General features: G+C 43.3%; 1 protein-coding gene across 4 annotated transcripts in view; it reads left to right on the top strand.

Moving 5' to 3' along the window:
• Positions 1–4,759: 4,759 nt before the first annotated feature.
• PRRC1 (proline rich coiled-coil 1) overlaps positions 4,760–20,255 on the top strand; it is a 31,669-nt gene continuing 16,173 nt past the window's right edge. Inside the window, exons 1-4 of one of the 4 annotated variants that reach the window (XM_080362766.1) lie at positions 4,760–4,875; positions 12,608–12,724; positions 16,482–16,868; positions 18,110–18,267. In XM_080362766.1, coding sequence (XP_080218892.1) covers positions 12,628–12,724; positions 16,482–16,868; positions 18,110–18,267 — 642 coding nt within the window. In that variant the 5' untranslated portion in view covers positions 4,760–4,875; positions 12,608–12,627. Of the gene's footprint in view, positions 4,876–5,024; positions 5,085–10,854; positions 10,913–12,607; positions 12,725–16,481; positions 16,869–18,109; positions 18,268–20,255 lie in introns of those variants that run through there. The other 3 variants (XM_080362765.1, XM_080362767.1, XM_080362768.1) reach the window with 3 other exon arrangements.

The raw sequence follows: 20,255 nt of genomic DNA, 5'->3' as shown, positions 1-20,255 counted from the left end.
CGCACTCCAGCCAAGCGAGTCTGCGAGGTCTGGAGTGTGGAGCGAGGCTGTTGTCGGTGCTGGTGCTGTGCTTGGGCAGTTGTTCTTGCAGCTCTCAGTGCACAACCCCAGAGCCACTGCAGGATTTTCCCCGGCCCTGCCAGGTTCAGGCAGCCGGGGCACCCAGGAGACAGCTCGCAGCAGCAGAGGTGAGCTGGGCAGGGACACCTCACCCCGGGGAGCTGGGAGAGTTTCCTTCTGGAGGAACCTGGGCATTCCTTCCACCCCTCCCCGGGCCAGCCAGTGACCGTGGCCTCTCTTCCTTTTCCAGCACAACAGCGGCTGCTGCAGCACCGGTGCGAGGGAGCAGCTCCACATCCCCAGCTCCCCCGAGCCCACCGCAGCAAGTGGACAGCATGGCCACAGAGCTGCACAACCGTTGTCCCATCTGCCTGGACAGCTGGGAGGAGGCCAGCTACGTGATGCCATGCCTCCACCAATTCTGTTACGGGTGCATCCTGCGGTGGGCACAGAGCAAGCCTGAGTGCCCCCTCTGCAAGAGGGGGATCCACTCCATCATACACTCGGTGCAAGGGGACAACGACTTTCAGGAGCATGTCATCTCTCCACCTGCAGCACCATCTGTTGTCACCTAATTGACAGGAGCTCCTGGACATCGAGACGCCCGCAATCTCCGTGGCCCTGCAGCATCCCAGCCATCAGCTGTGAGGCCGGTACCCAGGGCCCCTCTGGGCGGCCTCCACCCCCACATCTGGGCATTGCTCTTCCAACAGTACCCGGTTCTGTTGCGGCACCTGGTGCTCTGGCTGCGACACCAGCTGCGGCTGATCTTCGAGGGTGCCCGCCGGGAAGCAGCATCAGTGCAGAGGCTGGTCATGTCCAACCTGAGACTCTTTGGCCCAGATGAGGAAGCCCTGTGCCAGCTGCTGTGGGCTGCCCTGGGCCTGCACACAGTCAGCTTTGTGCGCCAGCTGATTGACACCGTGGTGGCGCGGTGCAGCAACGAGGCCCAACGCTGGATGCGCCTGGGGCACAACTGGGCTGCCGAGGAGCGGGAGGGCAGCCCCGAAGCTGCCTCTGGCCCTGCTGCCTCCCAAAGGGGCTCTCCTGCCCCCAGTCCAGCCCCCTCCAGCAGCCCTGACAGATCAGAGGCAGAAGAGCTCCCCAGCACCTCCTTGGCTGCCCTTCGTGGGGGTCCCAGCAGCACCCGCTCTGTCCCCGTCCCCACCCACGGGAAGCTAGAGGAGCCACGGGAGGACCCAGAGGAGCCACGGGAGGACCCAGAGGAGGCTGGGCCCACAGCCTCCATTCCCATCCGGGGCAGCCAGTGCTCCCCTGGGAGGGCCCGGTGAGCCCCAAAGAGGAAGGCCAGCAGCCCCAAGGAGTCTTCTCCAGCCACCAGGAGCAGTAGTATGGCCCAGGCTCTGCCAAAACCAGGGCTGGGCCAGCAGCTGGGGCTTGTGCCGACCCCCAAGGGGACTGAGAGACTAATGATCAAATAATACAATAAACGTATGAAAACTACAGAAATAGGCTTGGTGTTTCTAACAATGAGGTTGGCATTGCTGTCACCACTCATATTGGTTTCTCATGTGGCCAGAAATGGCCACCAAGAGGACTTGGTCCATACTTTCCCCAGTAGCAGAAGCGTGGATGACTGTCCTGCAGCCATGCCGGCCTCCTGAGCGTGATGCATGCCTCCACCAATTCTGCTACATATGCATCCTGCAGTGGGCACAGAGCAAGCCTGAGTGCCCCTTCTGCAAGAGGAGGATCCTTTCCGTCTTGGCACTCAGTGCGAGGAAACAGCAACTTTGAGGACCATGTCATCCCTCCACCTGCAGCACCATCATTGGCCACCAGGCAGAAGGAGCTCCTGGCCATCCAGCTGCGCACAGCCCAGCAGCAGCTGTCCTGGTTTTGTTAAAAACAAGACCAGTTCTCTTTTAGTGATTTTTCTTTTAGCTAAGTTCTTCTAGGTGGCTGTACTTTTCTGAGTTTTAGCCTGCATATTTTTTTCCTAGGATGCTGTACTCAGTGCTGATAAGAAGAACAACAGAATGCTGAAGAAGCTCATGTTTAGATTTATTACTATGGTAGCCAAGAAAGACTGGTAAGTTTGCCCACGTTCCGTTGTGAGAGGGGCGTGTTTGAGGAGAGGCGGATGGAATGGGTGACTAGAACTGACCAACTGAGGGTCAATTAGGTATTCCAACCCATAACCGTCATACCCCCTATATAAAAGGGTGATCACGAGGGTCACGCTCTCTTTGACCATGGCCGGCATCTAGAGAGGACCCTGTCTGTCTGCCTGCGATCTACAGGCCTCAGGCCCTGCATCCCTGCAACCAGTTTCTGGTTTGCTGTGAAGTCCCGCCCATGACTTCCAGGGCCCTGAGCTGCAGCTGCCGGAGCCGCCAGCTCTGCACACCCAGCTCCTGCTGCTGGAGTGACGCCAGCTCCACATCGAGCATTCAAGATTGGTGTTTTGTATATTTTGTATAGATATTCTCTATTTATTAGTAGCATCAGTAAACCCCTTTAAAACTCTCTAACTTTAAGTCCCTCTTCCTTTCCCCTTCTCTTTCTTATCATCTTTCCGATCTAAAGGAAAGGGGTGGCGGGAAGTGAGGGGATAACAGGGAGCGTCTACCATGGTTTATTGCCACCTTGCCTTAAACCTTGACAGTAGAACAACCACAGCCTGTGGGGATGGTGCCCAGGGCTCCTCTGGGTGGCCTCCGGCCCATCACCTGGGCATCCCTTTTCTGGGACCACCCAGCTCTCCTCCAGCCCCTGCTGACCTGGGTGCATCAGGAGCTGGGACAGCTATTTGGGACCTGGTCTTCACAGGCAGCCACAGTGAAGGACCTCATCAGTCACCTCCTGGTCTTCTTTGGGCTGGATGAAGATATCATGGTCCAGCTGCTGGGGTCCACCCTCCAAAACCACCCGGCGACGTTTGTGCACCAGCTTATTGACGTGGCCATGCAATGCTGCAGCAGGGAGGCCCACCGTCTGCTGAGCCTGGAGGACGGCTGTGCTGCCTGGGAGCAGGACAGCAGCCCTGAGGCTGTCCCCGGCCCCTCTGCCTCACAAGGACGGTCTCCCATGCCTGCCCCAGCTCCCTCCAGAAGCCCTGAAGGAGACAACATGGGCGACTGGCCCAGCACCTCAGCAGCTGTCCTGCTTGGGGGTCCCAGCAGCCCTCCCTCTGCTCTGCTTCCCATCCCCTGGGAGCAGCAAGAGCCCCAGGAGGAGGCTGCGCCAGGTCCATCTTCTGCCAGCCAGGGCAGGGAATGCTCCCCAGGGGGAGCCACAGCGAGCCCCGAGGAGGAGGGCCGGCAGCCCTGAGAACTCTTCTCCAGCCGCCAAGAGGCCACCCCACCAGCAGCACTAGAATGGCCCAGGCTCTGCCAAAACCAGGGCTGGGCCAGCAGCTGGGGCTTGTGCCAGCCAGCAAGGGCTCCCAGCCTTCTAGGCTTGATTGTCAAGCCTAAAAAAAGACAAAAAGGGCCTAAAAACTGCAGAGGACGTCTGGGTGTTACTAACAGTTCAGGTGGCGTTGCTGACCCCACTCGTACTGCTTCCTCCCCCTTTGCCTGCGCTGTGCCCACCATTTCCTCTCGCTACCCTCAGCAGAGGCCACGGGGCTTCTCCCTCTGCTCTGGCACAGCCTCCTTGCCCTGCTTGGGCCATCATGGGGCTGGACCTGTGCTCTCCGAGAGCACCTCCTCTCTTTTTCTCCCTGATAGGCAGAGGGGCTGTTGACATCCCTGAAAATGATTTGTTGTGCAGGTGTAATGTGACAGGAGTCAGCTAGTGATAAAGAATCACAGCATCATTTTGGTTGGAAGAGACCTGCAAGACTGAGTACAACAGTAACCTAACTTGGGCACTAAACCGTGTTCGTGAGAGCTTTATCTATACATCTTTTAAATACCTACAGTGACGGTGGCTCCACCATTTCCCTGGGCAGCCTGTTCCACTGCTTAACAACCCTTCCCATGATCAATTTTTTTTCCTAATATCCAATCTAAACCTTCCCTGTTGCAACCTGAGGCCATTTCCCCTTGTCCTATCACTTGCTATTTGAGAGAAGAGACCAACACCCTCCATGCTACAACCTCCTTTCAGGTAGTTGCAGAAAGTGATTAGGTCTCTCCTCAGCCTCCTTTTCTCCAGACTAAACATCCCCAGTTGCCTCAGCCGCTCCTCATAAAGACTTTGGCTCCAGGCCCCTCACTAGCCTCGCTGCCGTCCTTTCAACTTAATCCGGCACGCCAATGTCTTTCCTGTAGTGGGGAGCCCAAAACTGAACACAGGATTGGAAGGGCAGCCCCACCAGCGCCCAGGAATATGGCGGAAGGGAGTTTCTCCCCCGCGCCAGCCACAGTCCGCTATCCCGCCCTGCCCTCCATCGCGTGTCCCCGCGGCCGCCCGCCAACGTGGCACAACGTGGCACAACGTGGCACAACGTGGCGCAGCGCGGCGCAGCGCGGCACAACGTGGCGCAGCGTGGCGCAGCGTGGCGCAGCGGCGTCCCGCCGTGCGCTGCCGCCATTTTGGGGGCAGGGCGCGAGCTGTGCGAGGCACGGTTCTACCGCCTGGGGCCGCAGCACGCGCCGCCCCGGGCGCGCGGGCGAACAGGCGCGCGGCGGCAGCGCAAGAGAACGAGCGGCGCCGCTGCCGGAGACGTGGCAGCGCGAGGCGTAGCCAGCGTGGCGCAGAGCGCGTGCGCGTCGCCGCTACGGGCGCTGGGAGCTGTAGTCAGAGGCGCGGCCGGTGGGCGCCTCCTTTTCCCGCCGGCGAGGCTTGGGGCGCAGCTTCCCCATTAGGAGAGCGCGGCCCGGCAGGCCGCGTCGTGGCGAGGCGGTGAGCTCTGGTGCTGGGGCTCGGTGAGGTTGCCTATTGTGGCGGGCAGAGGGGACGCCGTGGCACCCATCGTCCCCGGCGACGGGGAGGGAGTGGCTGGAGGGCTGGGCTGGGCTGCGGCCCTGAGCGGTGGCCTCCCCGCGATCCAGGGTGCCGGCTGCGGCGGTTGGGTTGCGTTGGGGCCCGAAGCAGCTGGGACAGGTCCGGAGGTCAGGGCGACGGGGCGAGGGGCGGCGTGGCGTGCGGGATGGGGCGCGGCGGGGAGCCCGCTGGAGGGCTTCCCGCGCGGGGGGAGGTGCCCGTAGGGTCCGCCCGGCCTGCCGGCCCCTCAGCAGCAGCGGCTGCAGGGGCTGTAGGCCCCGCCGCGTGTGTTTGCGCGTGTGGAGGCCCCGGGCCGAGCTCCAGGAGTCCTCCCGAGACCTCCCCCCAGGGCACTCTTCCTCTTTGGGCGGCACACCTGGGGCCGCATGGTGTTAGCCGCCCACCGGGCTCGATCCTGCAGAGTGGCCAAGGACCTGACCCCGCTACGGGCACTTTAGCTTCTTCCTGTTGTTCTCAACCATCTTGTCCTTAAGGGAAGCAGCGGCTCCTGTCCTCCCTCCTGACGAGAACATACTTTGAAGCTCGCTGTAAGGGTGAGCGTCATACGCTATGAATGGAGATCAGAGTCCTTACAGCAGGACTCCTTGCTGCCTCAGCGACTGGTGTCATTGCAAATGCACACATGGACCAGCACTCTACCGTAGAGTTTTTAGTTAGCTGTTTCCAGCACCTTGCTAGATCACATATATTGTTCAGCTGTTGTGAGTCACTCTTGTTGGCTAACAGAGTTCCTCCAGGCTCTGTGTAGGGAGATTGGATGCCTGACCTCGGGACTTTGTCTTCTAGCCTTGCAGCTAGAGATTGAAATGCTGGTCTTGCTAAACCTGTGTGATTTCAGCTTGAATTCAGTGTGATTGACAGTGGAAATGCTCACCCTTGCAGGTCTTTTAGTACCTGAGTTCTATCAACTGATGCTTCAGGAGGTTTATTACTTATTATAATGTCTCTGGAGGCATTGTTGAAGTGATTTGCCCTTGATTTATATGATTTATTTATTTTTATTGTCACATGAAAAAAACATAGTTTCTTTCTCTGAAAATGCTGGAGCTGTTCCATCACATCCTATGATGTAGTTGTTGGTGCAAATTGATAAAATATACGTGATTTTGTTAAGCTATTTCTTGGATGGTTTTATGTAGTTGTATGTAACATTGTATACTAGGTTAGAAGTTCTTTGTGATCATCAGTGTTCTGGAGTGGTCCATGGTAATGGTTTTAAACTAGAAGAGGGAAGATTCAGGCTGGCCATGAGGAAGACGTTTTTTACAATGAGGGTGGTGAAACACTGGAACAGGTGGTGATGGCTATCCCATCCCTGGAGACATTCAAGGCCAGGCTGGACGGGGCTCTGAGCAATGTGATCTGTTTGAAGATGTCCCTGCTCATTGCAGGGGGCTGGACTAGATGACCTTTGAAGGTCCCTTCCGACCCAAACTATTTTATGGTTCAACTTTTTAGTTCATCAAATCTTGTAATCTCACATATTTGAACATCAGTGTCTTGAGGATTGCTTTGAAATTATTATAAATCACAAGAGCTGGCAATACCAAAGATGAGGGTTGCCTTTGAACTTTGTGATGTTTAAAAATAAATATTTGATAGTAAGTGTGCATGTAGTCTGGAACAAATCCAGAGCGTTGGCAATGGCACTAAGAATGTGGGAAACAAAATAATGCTCAGAGATTAGGAAAGTTTTAGAAAAGTGGAACTTTCTGGTTTTTATGGTGTCTGTGGACTAAGATAACTGCCTGCAGTAGTGTCAAGATGAATCCAACCCCTTGGATTATATGATCTGTTGAGGTCCCTTCCAATCGCTAACATTCCGTGATTCTTCTGGCATGCCTGATGTTTCAGGCTATCTTGGTACTGCATTAGGTCTGAGGTGTACTGGATTCTAGTTAGTGAACTTTTTTTTTTTCTTTTTTAAGAAAAAAAGTGAAAAAGTGATGCTGGTGTAATGATTAATGTTATTTATACTATAAAGATAAAACAGGTATAGGAGAGTTTTGTTCTCTCGTGCATTTTCTTCTGCGATAACCTCCCTTTAGCTCTCTAGACTATAGAACCAGTCATTTAACACCACGTGATTAAACTTACCATCCCTCTATGCCCTTCCTTTGGCTTCAGTGAGGCTTTGTATGTCCTCTGGGAACTGCCTGCATTTAACAGACCAGGGTCTGAAGGAAGTTCTGTTGCTGACTTTGTGCTCTTCCTTTCTAAAATGGAAAAAACAACATGAGGGATTTTTCAAATAAGACTTCAATGTACTAAACGTTCAACTCTGGATTTGTTTTTGTTTTTGGTTTTTTTTTTGGAAGTGTTGTCTTTTTGATTGAGGTCAGCTGCATGCCATCTTTAATAGCTGAAGGTTTTTCTTTTGCCATTTTCTTTCTCACTTTCTTACTGGTAATTCTCTTTTTAATCTCCCTTGTTTGCATCTTTGAGTTCTTGGGCTTTTTTTTCCCTTTGACATCTCCCCTCTGGACTAGAACTATGAGCCTGTGAATCTCTCTATCAGTTAATGCAACCTAGAGCATAATATTTTATTTGTAGATGTTGTTGCACAAGGAATGGCTCCAAAGAATTTGTTTGTTCAAATAAATAAATGAATTACTGATTCTTATTCTAGACAGTTGTCAGCTTGTGCTTAGCCATTAACAATGTGTGTAATCAGTACTGTTACACACAATTAAAATACAGGGTGTTTCAGAAAGATGGACCCAACGTATTACACAAAAAATTACAAACAGTTTAATAAGCTATCAAGTTTTAGTAAACTTCTAATAAGTGCTCTGTGTAAGAGTTTCATTCATAGGCAGTTTGTGTTTGCAGAGATACAGATATTTCAAACTGTGTCCATCTTTTTGAAACACCTTGTCGTTATGCATGTTGTGATTAAAGATGAGACGTTTAATAGCATTTAAATTTAGTATTCCAGCTGTGTTTTTTTTTCATTTTAGGCTCTGCTTAGAGAACAGTGTTGCCTCTTAGGATTCTTAAGTATACTGTGGTTTTTCATTTATTAGCAGGAACATCTACTGAAATACAAGAAGTGGTTAATTAAGGATGACTGAAAGTATGCCCTTATTATAAACTCTGAAGTATTACTTACTGATTTCTACATAATGTGTTTTTATCCATGTGAAATTTGCCAATCTCCATTTGTAGATAATCTTATAATTATCTGTGAAATCTACATTTTAGAGTAACAACTTGAAGAATGCTTTTGAAGTATTGTTATATCCTTAAGATTGTTGCAAAATATTAGTGGAAATTTAATTACTTCCTGTTAAACTTCAGTCAAAAGATGAATAATTTGCCAGTTCAGCCTTTTAGTCTCTAATTCAAATTATTTCATACCTGCTTTTAACACAAGCCCTGCTAAAAATTTTAATTAGAACGTTAGCCTAGTTTTTATTGCAATATATACAGGCCTTGCTTTTGAGAATTAGGAGAATGAGGTTCAGCTTCAGGTTAATGGGTGAGATTCAGTTGGTGAGAATCAGTAAAATATAGTTACCAGTCATAGGGATGCACATTGTGGGTATAGTATATTTTCTTTGTATAATGTGGGGGTTTGACAGCATCCCTATACTGTCTTCTTTATTACTGGCAAGAGTTATTTTTTTAAACAAATAATCTTTGGCAGCCTAACAAAATTCATGCTTCTGCTTCTTAAATGGGTTATTATAAGCATGACTGATCATTTGGAGTGTGTTTTTTCTCTTTTTCATATACCTTATTTTTTACTTTCATATAAGCATAAATCAAGATTTTCTTCTAGCTAAATGTGGCAATATTATCAAATTTGTGAAACCAATTTATGATCACAAATCACTAGATGGCAGTACTGCTGTTATTTTCACCTAATTGCACACACTAAAATGTGTCTGTCTCAGAGTTTCTCCTTCGTGGCTTCAGTTTAGTAATACAAAGTGTTTTAGTTTGCAAGAAGGCACAAAAGTAACTTCCTTAAAAAGTTATGCTGAATTTTTGGTTGGTCCTTGCTGTAAATTATGTGTTTGTGGCTTGATCTATGAAGAATTATTACTATTTTTTTTTTAAATCCCTGAAAAGACAGTACGGTTCCACACCCAGCAGTCAGTAAGTATTTGTAGGCTGATCTGATCTTATTGGGGAACTTTTTCCCTGCAACTCCCTTATGGGAAGCTGGAAACCCTCCTCGGAAACTTTGCTGAAGACTGAATACCATTAAAGTCTGTGAATTTCTTGTTGTTTTTTTTTTCCCTTTACCTTCTTGTTCCACTCCAGTGCTTCTCAATTTCTCACATATAACTGGTTTCAGGTAGGTCAGTTAGACTCAAGTGTTAAACCATATATCCTGTAGGATCAATTTTAATTCTATATAGTGCTGGATTCTTTCAACACAATGAGCTTCCAATTACAATTAGCTTCCAATTACACCTATTGTACTTTTTGTTTTTCTTTTGTGTGTTCCCTCTTCCCACATCTTATCTTTCTCCTTAACCTTATTATTATTTTTTGTATTATTTTTGTTTTTTATGCAGTGTGTGCAAACTACAACTGGCTTAGGTTGAGAAGCTGGTGTATAGAAGGCTGTTACTTGTGCAAGCTTCATGTTAGTCTCTGCCAGGTCAGGACTTCTCAGTAAGATTGATAGTTGTGTGAGGGGATGGGTAAGCTGAAAGGAAAATAATACAGGAGCAGTTAGGGTTCAGGATTCTCTAATTGGCATGGATGTGGGTAGATGGAAAGAGGAAATGGTGAAGGAAAAAGTTGAGAGTGGGAGAAAAACGATTCAGGATATCGTGGTTATGTGTTATGTGAGAGTATAGGAATTTGTCTTTTCTTCCAGCAAAAAGGTTGGGAGAGGTCTTATGGCTAGCTAGTGGCAAATCCCCAATTGATTATAGTGGACAATGTATGAAAGAGGTTCAAAGGATAAAATTTCAGCCAAAACAGAATGAAAATAGCACTGTGTTTCTGACTGAGCATCACTCAGAGGGTATCCAGCTTACTGGGACGTATCATGTAGGGGTACGCACCCGGACCTGCAAAGTCCAAAGGGAATGGAAATAAGCCCTACAACTGGCAGGATTCCCTTCTCAAGCTTCCATCTCCTGGCCAGGCTGGATTTGCAGATGGTTGGCTTTCCCAGGGAGGCTTACAAGTGCTAGGAGAAAATGTGAAAGTACTGATTTTTGCTTTTTTTAAAGTTCAGATTTTAAGTCAGTTCAGATTTTAAGTCGGTTCCATATTTCAGCAATTGACACATAATTTTTGCACATTTGTGATGGTTATGTCTCTTTATGCTTGCTTCACTTTTCTCATTGTAAAGGTAATAGAGAAAAGTAACTATAGATTTAGTTACATTTCTACTAATTCTTAAGTTTCCAGATGTCAGATTACTTTTTCTGGGGTTGTTCCCCCTTCTCCCCTTCCCCCACCCCAAATTGTGATAGCTCTGCGAAGCTTTAAAGGAGCTTGTATGGAGTTTTTGTGGAACTTTTTCAGTCATTCTACATGGCTGTAGTATTTAATTTAAGTAATAAGCATCTCTCAGCAGTTTTTAATTAATGCATTAGGTAAAATCAAGCAGCAGGTTAAATGAGCCTTGATAAAACAAAATGTTTCTAATCAGTGATGACTTTAGTTGCACAATGGAAAATTCTTTCTTGCTTTGCAGTGTATAATTGGAAGAAGAATGACTTTAGAAATACTTCTTTGAGGGGGAATGTAAACTCCTGTAGGTTGATTAAAAAGAATAAATAAATCTTATTATTACAAATTCTTCCACTTACTGAAGTTTAATGGAAGATACTGCAGTTCCTTTCTAAGGGATGATGAGATGTAGTCATTCTGCAAGGACAGTCTGTTCCTCACCAGTCAGTTACTGACCCTTTCATCCCACCTGAAGAGAAGCTTTTAAATGAAATGAAGAGGTAATCAAAAGGTAAAATCCCTCTGTCGTAAGAGTTTTCATGAAGAGTACTGCACATAAACCATATGTACTTGCTTTCTGAGGCTAGGATCAAATATTCAGTCTTGAATTACTTATGCAGTGGATACAGGTTTGTCAGAAGGACTCTGATTTCTTCTTTGTGATTTTGATTATTTAATTTGTTTCTGGGACTCTTTGTAAGCCTGTCAAGACTAACATTGTCATCCTACTCCTTGGATTTTTCAATTTGGTAATAACAGTAATTTTTCCTCCATATTTAACTTAAAGAGTTGTATATACATTAAAAACAATGGGGCAATGAGTTTTTGTTTTGTTTTTATGAAAGAGAGGAAAGCTCCTGTATTCTAGTAAGTGGAGTTTTTGTATATACACATGGGTATTTCTACTCAACACATTATCTAAGGCTTTTTCTCTGTAAATTGTTGAAGGGAATAAGCTGGCAGTCTTTAATAGCCACTGATGTAATGGTGGAAAATGTTTAAGTCTGTCTATTTTTCATACATACAATTACTTTATGTAGGATTTTTATTTCATTAAAATTTCCTTAAGAGTAGTTACCTTGGGGAGTGGTACAAATCATTGTGATCTAGTTTACCAGACTTAGAAGAAAGTAGGGCTTTGTGTTTGTGTACTGAAGAAGAAAAATCTCCAGGTGTTCCTGAAAGTCTCAATATTTTTCCTTCTTCTAAGCCCTTTTATATTAATTTAAGATTTTTAAATAGGCATGTAGCTTTACTTTTTCAGTAGTAGTGTATTTTAAAGGTTTACTCAAAGGTGTTAAAAGATACTTCCAATATAATCTGGTCTTCAAAATAAAAGCCAAAGTTTTCAATTACTTTCACTTCTGATAGTGTCACCAGAGCAGTATGGTATTCAGATTTTACAGCAACTGTCAGTTTTGGAAAATTTGTTCAGAGTAAATGAATTTCAGTGTAATTTTATTAACGTTGTAAGTAAATTTCAGCCGTTTTCATTTGGCTTTTCTAGAGGATTATTTAGCTGACCTTGAAACGCTTCTGCAAGGTCCTGGTTAGAGCTTAGGTCACAGAGTCCAGGCTCCTGGGCCATTGCCACCTATGCCACTGTTCAGCAAGGTGCTTGTATTCAGTTGTGATGCTCAGGAGCATCTCCTGAAGTGCTTAAGCCCGAAAGGGCTACAACTTCCTGGGTAGTCATGGTTTATCACTGTCAGAAGGGGGAGACTTTGGTCCTTGGTCTTACTTCTGGCCGCATTTTGCATTCCCTCATACATCAGCTCTGAAAATAAGAGGTCCTTGTTTGAGCTATTACAGTCAATAATGCAGCAAAACACTACCTTATAATGAAGTTTTTCTTGCAATAGGATATGGGGTTTGCGATATGTAATTACTTCTCTATTATTACTCATCTAAGTACCACCAGTGTATATTTGAAGCAGTAACTGGGCATCCCTAATATAGTTTTTAGGAAGAGGCTTGGAGTTTGAGATATTATCACAGTGCTAAAAATAAAGGGAACATACAGTAGAAATGAGATATACTCGATAATTATGTACTTGAGATGTTAGTTTTTTTCTTTTTTTTCAGGAGCATTTCATTTACCTGCTCTGTTCAGAAACGTAAATCACTGTGTTGGGACCTTTACATTCTAATTTAAAACATTTTCCCTTGTTTCTCAAGGTATGCCTTTTATTTTTTTTCCACACAGCTTTTCGTAGCTGAAGGAAAATGATGGAAGAGAGTGGAATAGAGACAACTCCACCTGGCACACCTCCACCAACTACAACAGGGGCTGCGGCTGCCACTGCTACACCTATCTCATTAGGTACAGAAACTTCCTCAGCCACTTCATCATATTTATTCTTGTGTTTTGAAGCACAGCAGTTCATCCAAAAACATTGCAATCGGCATAATTACAGTGTTGTTCTCCAGACTGATTGATGAATTTGATTTGTTGCTTAATCATGGAAGCATGCTTCTTATCTGATGTGCATCTAGCACACACAATATTTTAAATGCTATTCTTGAAATTTGTGGTTTTTAAGGGTTTGGGACCAGGGAAATAGTACCTTCCACTACAGTGTGCAGTTAAATGAGTGGTATAGAATGGAATTTAAAAACCACTTGAATTTATAGTCTTGTAGGGGATAGTAGTAAACCTGGATAATCACTTGATTTTTAATATTGGGGGTGGTAATCAAAGCACTTCATCTGCTTTTTCAGGAATTGGAACATTGTATTCTGAATACCAAATATTTAGTTTTCTGATACATCTACTATGTGACATATTGAATTTTCTGACACACCTTGAGACACTGTAGTGCAATAGATGCCAAAGTAGGGTGCTTTTACACCAGGCAGTGTGCAAGGCAATCCATTCAGGTGTGGAAAGAAAATATTAGAACTTCCATTAGTGTTTATTTTACTCTAAAAAATAAGAAAGAAATTAAGCTTCACTAATATCTAATACACTGCTTGATGCTGCTCTCCTCACTCGGTCCATATGTTGAACTTTCAAGTGTCCTGAGGGAAAAGCTGGTATTTAATGCTGGAAAGTGGTTGACGGTAGCACCCTCACTTGTTTGCTCACTTTCGTCATATTGCAACACATTGCAGCTTGTGTGCCTGCTTAAGTGGATGTTATGTATTGTTATCTAGTTCTAACTGTACTAACCCTCACAAAACTGGCAAGTGACTTAAAAAAGATTCCTGCAAAACCACGGACTGAAAATACTGCTAATAATGTGAGCACAAGCAAACAAGAAAATGGAAGAGCTGACACTTCTCCAACTCCTAGGACGAGCTCTTTTGCCACTGTTTTTACTTCATAATATGGCTAACAATCTAATCAGATCTGACCAAAAAATTGCAAAAAAAATTTTCAAAATTTTCAAGAGGACTATTTGAAATAGAAATTTACATCCCCTGTTGTTAACAATGAACATTGCCTTAAATGTATATCAAGCCTTGTGATATTAGCTAAGGACAGTATGAAGCCACTGTGATTAGCAAGACATCTAAAAACTAAGCAGAACATGAAAACAAACCTCTCCAATTTTTTTTTGTTAATAAGTCATACAGTACTCAGTCCAATACTTAAAAAATTTCAGTAAACTTAATGATAAATCTTTAGAAACCTCTTTTGAGATTTCTTACCTAATAGTGAAGACAAAAAGCTATGTATGCTGGGGAAACACATGTTCTTCCTGACATGGTAAAAATGCCTGAAATAATACCTGGTAAACAATAGGGTGACAAACTAAAATGCATTAATCTGCAAATACTGTTGGAAGATGCATAGATAACATGCCTGAAGATTTGAAGAAACAAGTATTAGAACAAATTACACACCGCAGGAAGTTTGCTGTACAGTTGCCTGAAAGTACAGATGTTCCTAGCATGTCTCAGCCTAGGTTTTTGCTAAATTCTGTTTCAATAATAAAATACACAAAGAACTGCTTTATTGTCAAACACTACAGGAGAGATGTGCCAGGAAAGATACATCCTCAACAATAAATGACTTCTTTAATGAAAGCAATGTTTTTATTAAAACTGTGTAAGCATAACCACTGGCGGAGCAGTTGCTTTGACTAGGATAAAAATGGATTCTGGAATAAGATTACACAGATATTGCCACACATAAAATTGATTCATTGCCTCATTCATAGGCAAGCTATTGCAGCAAAGAAACCGGGGCCAGAAGTGGTTAATTTTATGAAAATGATCTTTAAACAGTAGATTTTTTTTTTAACAATATTTTGTAATGAGATAAGGAGTGACCAGGAATTTATTTTTTTGTATCGCACAGAGGTTTGTTGGTTGTCATGTGGCAAGGTGTTTAAAAGAGTTGTAGAACTTAATGATGACGTGAACTTTGTTCTTTTACAAAAAGACATGTCTCCCAGATTTTCTGAGATTTGCTGTGATGACAAGTGATTGTCAGCAATGTGCTAACTACTAAATGTTTTTTAAAAATATGTGATCTTAATTTGTCCCTTCAACGTAAAGGTGACATTTTAACAAGGAGCAATACAGTAACTGCTTTTTGTAAGAAAGTCATGCTTTTTAGAGAAGGATTTGAAAATGGATATTTGGATATGTTTCCATTGTTATGCAATCCAGTTGCCAAAAAAAAAAGCAAGTGTAGCTTATAAAAACTATCAGATCTGTACACATACACTTGCAAAGAGGATTTCGTGACCTATGTAAAAATCTTCCAAATAAAGAGTTTCAGTGGGTTTTGAACCCATTTGATAAAATGCCAAAGTACACCACCTTCTGATTTGTTCGCAAGAACAGTTGGTTGACATCAGGGAAGGCTGAAATTCACTGCTTGAATTTCAAGAAAAGCCTTTGCATAATTGGTGGGTAGGAGTGGAAAACACATAGCACGTTTTAGTAAGTTCAGCCAACAGTGCACTTGTTCCATTTGGACCTATGTATCTTTGTGAGGTATCTTTTCCAGCTACGACAGCTGTTAAAGCCAAATATTGAAATAATCTGGACACAGAGTAGAACCGGAACTTCAAATTGCCGTAGCATAAGGTATTAAACCAAAATTTTTTCTTAAAGGTGTGACATCTTCAATCACATTGCTCACACTAAAAATTTATTATTAATAATTTTATTATATGGTATGTTAATAATTACTTTAATAATTGTATTACATAGTATTTAATTCTATTAATAGTATATTAATAAAACAATTTGCAGTGGAGGCAGAAAAGCTTTTGTGCTGTTAAGAAATTAATTTTTTTTTCATTCATCTTTATCACATCCTTTTAAAGTTCCTATTGTATATGTTTTATGATATACACAGTATCCTAGTACAGTGGTACATGTAAATGGTTTATAAGTAAATTTACATACATTGGGGTGCTAACTCAAAAATTTTTACTGATAGGCATGCATGATAAAGTTTGGACACCACTGCATTATTGCAACTGCTATCAATAATAGTCATTTCTGCTTTTCTGAATTGGTTTTCTGGCTAAACTTGGAGAGTTTCAAAGTGAGAGAGAAAAATGGGCTTATCTAAGCATCAGCTGAGGGCCAGACTGAAACAGATAAAGCAGATGGGTTAGGGATACTGGGTGCCAGGGAGGAGAGGGCTGTCTGGTGCTCATCCCATCTCACAGAACCATACCTCTGAAGTAACTCCCACCCTTCTAGATATGATGAGTGTGATGAATGTGCATTTTATTCTGAAAGATGGGCACTTCTTCCGTCATCATTATTCGTTTTGATTAAGCAGTCAGTCAGAAAGAACAGTATTAGCTAGAAATTTCTGAGGCAGACTTCAGCTGGTATAAATTCAGTAGTCAAATTCTTACTAATCTTTTTAAGCTTGTCTCAGATAGTGTCATACAAGAAAAAGAAATGCAGCTTACAAGATACTTTCACCAAAAATTGAGTTCAGTTGCTGTAGTATGCAGACTCAAGGTGAACTAAAAGTCACTTTGAAGAAAAAAAAGCAGGCTGGGTCAAAACTTATTTGTAAAATATCTGAACAACTATATGATTGAATGTCTGTGATTAAGGCTCAGCATTTCTAAAATTCCTTTTTTTCTCTTTTTTCCTAGCTTTGTCCAGGCCCCTTACTACACCAAGCATGTCGTCTTCTCCCGCATACTCACCACCCTTGCCCACTGGAGTGTCTCCACTTCCTTCTCCTGTGATGACTTCAGCTTCTCTTCCAGTTGTGCCTTCTGCAACGGTTTCTACTATTGCACCACCTCTAACTCCTACCCCACCTCCTGTTGCTCCTTCAGCTTTTAGTACCTCCATGTCCCAGTTCTCTGTACCTTCTCCATTAAGCTCTACTACTGGCTCTGGTCTTCCTGCACCTCCCACTGGTCCCCCCATTTCAGGATTTTCCATGTCTTCAACCTATGACATTACCAGAGGTCATGCTGGTCGAGCACCACAGAGCCCACTGATGCCATCATATTCTGCACCTCCAGTCACAGGTAAGTTTTTGTTTATATGCTTTCACGTTTGTGAGAAATGGTGAGGGATGTCCTGAGTGGCTTTTTCTACCAGTCTGCTAGAGTCCTGCAAGTCCAGCTTCTTTATTTTTCTGGATACACTTAATTAATGTAGCTGCACTCTGAAGAAGGGAAAGTAGCCTTTAATATACAGTCATGGTCTAGGACAGAGAGTCCTCTTTAGCAGAGTTGTGCTAGCATTCAATCTTACAGAAAAAAAACTTTAAGAGCTCTGTTTTCTGTTAACTTGCACAGGTAAGCCACCTGAACATATATACATCTCTTTTGTGTAGATCAGAGAGTCAAATTCAGCCATTTTCTTGCCGCTGAATGATATATCTCAGGCTGTAATCTCATACTTCAGGGTTTTGTTCTGAAAAGCTATCTATAACAATCTGTATGTCATATGACAAATTCTGTTTTCTTGTTTCCAGCTACTAAATTGCATTAGGACAGCTAAAAATAAATACCTTCTATGTAAACAATTGCTGTAGTTGCTGAAGTGATGTCATTTCCTGCTAGTGGAATGGAAACTTGGCTGTTTAACTGCAACTGGGCCAGGCTTTTACTGTTATTGGTGATACCTCTTTTAAGTAGCCTGTATTAGGAAAATGTCTAAAAAGACTTATCAATTGTGCAGTGTGAAATAAAAATAACTCTTGATTAAGGCTGGTGTTGGAAAGTCTGTTAAAATAGGCCTGAGTAATGGGGCAAAGGCTCATGACTAATTTTTCTACTGCTTGAGTTCATTTTGGTTTTGTTTAAAATGTGTAAAGCTATTAGTTTACTTGGTCTTTGTTTGTTTGCTACTAATTTCCAGCACTCAGGGTTAGAAAAATTCCTATTTCTCTCACTTCTATGATGTATAAGAACATTCCTGGGCAACACCCATTCCTCTTTTTCCTATACTGAGGGCTTATTGTGAAAATAAAAATACAATAAAAAGCACCACTTTTAAACTAACCTGCTAAGAAAAAAATATTATTTGATTTTATACATGTTGTACTGGCAGCCTCGGTTCTATTAGCAGATATTGTCGAATTCTTTTACAGTAATTATGTTGGCTAACCTTTAACAAGCAAAGTTGTTCTGGAGCCTTCAACAAATGAAGTGAATCAACCCAGTATTCTTCTATTCTTCCTGCTCATTTTCCTGTTAAACAATTGCCTGTTGCTACAGTATAACAAATGAACACTTGTGTTTTATTTTTCTCCTCATATTAGGTGTTCTGGCAGATCCTATTACTCAACAAGCAACTCTCTCATCACCTTTGGCTCCTGGAACTGGTTCTGCAATCACTTTTCCTGAGGAGCATGAAGACCCCAGAGTGTCCACTGCCCAAGGCGCAGTACCTGCTGGAGGACTGTGGGGGTTTATAAAGGTATAGGGTTTTGTCTGTTACCTGCATGAGGAATTACCATTTTTTACTAACTTTACTGACATATTTTTTAAATGCTTGTTGTTATAAATTCTGTCTTTTCTCTGACCTCATGTGCAGGGTGGCTGTTTTTCATAGTGGTAGCTACTGAAACTATGCTTTTGCTCTTTCTTTGTATAGAAGAGGCAGGACTACAAAAATGCAAGTGTTCTAGGTTAATTTCAGTGCTTGCAACAGGACAGTATGCATACCTAACAGGTTCTGTCACATGTTCTTAAATCAGGTGAAAATTTAGAACCTCTTTAAGATCTGAAAGCTAATTTTTACTTCCCAGCAACTGTTTTACCTCACCAGAATTCTTTGCATATCCTGTTTCTTTATCATTTCCTAATGAACTGAGTTTGATTTCTGCAGGATGCAAGTCCTGCCTGTTCTATAACAAACAAGTCTCTTCCAGGGGAGACAAATACATCTTCCACCAAGGAAAAGTTTACCTGAGAAGCGTCTGAGATACCTTGTAGGATTTTTCTATTCTGCTGAAGGCATGTGGTATATAGTGCAGAACAGATACTCTTTGTGATGCGGTCTAATCATACAGAGGAAATGAGTAGCAACATCAACTAATAGAATTTAATTAGCTTGTAACATTTTTGGAGCTGTAACAAATGATGTATGTAAGTAGCATAATGAAGGTTGTGGCAAAAACATATGAGGACTGTACCTGAATGCTGAACCGTCTTCAAGAGCAACACAATTTTCTGTACTGTACCGAACGTGCAAGAAGAATTGAGAAGATTGATGTCCCAGTGGCACTGCAGAGTTTTCAATGGACTTTCAAGCCCTTTTTAACATGAAAAGCTGGGAGAAAAAGTTGTGTGTGGCATGGCACATTGAGCTATCCCTTACTGAAGGAATACACATCTTTACAATCTTAAAGAGCAAGTTTAATTCTCCATGAGTATGGTGAGAGCAGCGTTGCCATGCTGCACGTTTCAGGGGGAGGTGTCTCCTGGTGATCATAAAAACACATCTTTCTTCCTTTAAATAATAATGTCCTGGTCTCAGTCATCATATTTGTCCTAATATTTGCAATAGATGGTCATGTTCCGGAAGAGAACATTTTCTTGTAACGTGATTCTGTAGCTCTTTTGAAGGTACCAGAGCTTACAATTGCAAATTAGTTGAAAAGCCAGTCTCATCCACATGACTGTTGCCTTTATACCAGTAAGATCCAAAAGGCATCCTGTTTCTATTTATGGATAGGGTCTGGATTATTTACTTCAATAATCTAGATTTTGCTTGAAATATTAAACAATTCTTTGTGCTCTGTGTGTTCAGTGGCCTCTTTTTGAGAATTTTCTATGTGGAAGAATGAGGAATCATTAGTTATACTGAAGCCATCAAGTTGTTTGTAGGTGTAAGCACACATCAGACTCTGTTTTTTCTGAAGATCACTCAGAATCTGAGAGACTGGCTTGTGATTATTACAGAAGTGCATCCTAGATTCCATGTTGAAGAGCTTACAAACTAGTTGCAGCAGTTATCTTTATTTCTGTCCTTGAAGTAGTTTGAACTATCTGTTTTCCTCTGGTGTTCCTAATAAATCATACACCATTCTTCCAGATTTCCTTCAAGCTAAGTAATACCCAAGAGTATGACAATCTAAAATAGGCAAATTAACGTTCCAGAATCAAATGAGGCTGTTTCGGTTCCTTTGATCTGTCAAAGATGGCCAAGTAGACTCATAGCAGTTCCAAGATGGGTTTCTATGTGATACATCAGAGGCAAAGTTTGGTACTATTACAGTCGTTGCACCTGGAAGCTTTTGTATTTGACTGAGCAATGAAGACAGCCAGGACCTAAATGAAAAGAAAAATTGTGTTTATGCTCTTCCAACATGGAAGTTTCTCCATTTAAGCAATTTGTATTGTGCTGGTTTGACTGAAATGGAGTTAATTTTCTTCATACGTTTAGAAACTTTTATTTTTTGC

The sequence above is a fragment of the Nesoenas mayeri genome (assembly GCF_963082525.1).
Source record: "Nesoenas mayeri genome assembly, chromosome: Z".
Lineage (NCBI taxonomy): Eukaryota > Metazoa > Chordata > Aves > Columbiformes > Columbidae > Nesoenas > Nesoenas mayeri.
This window is presented reverse-complemented; position numbering and strand designations above follow the sequence as displayed.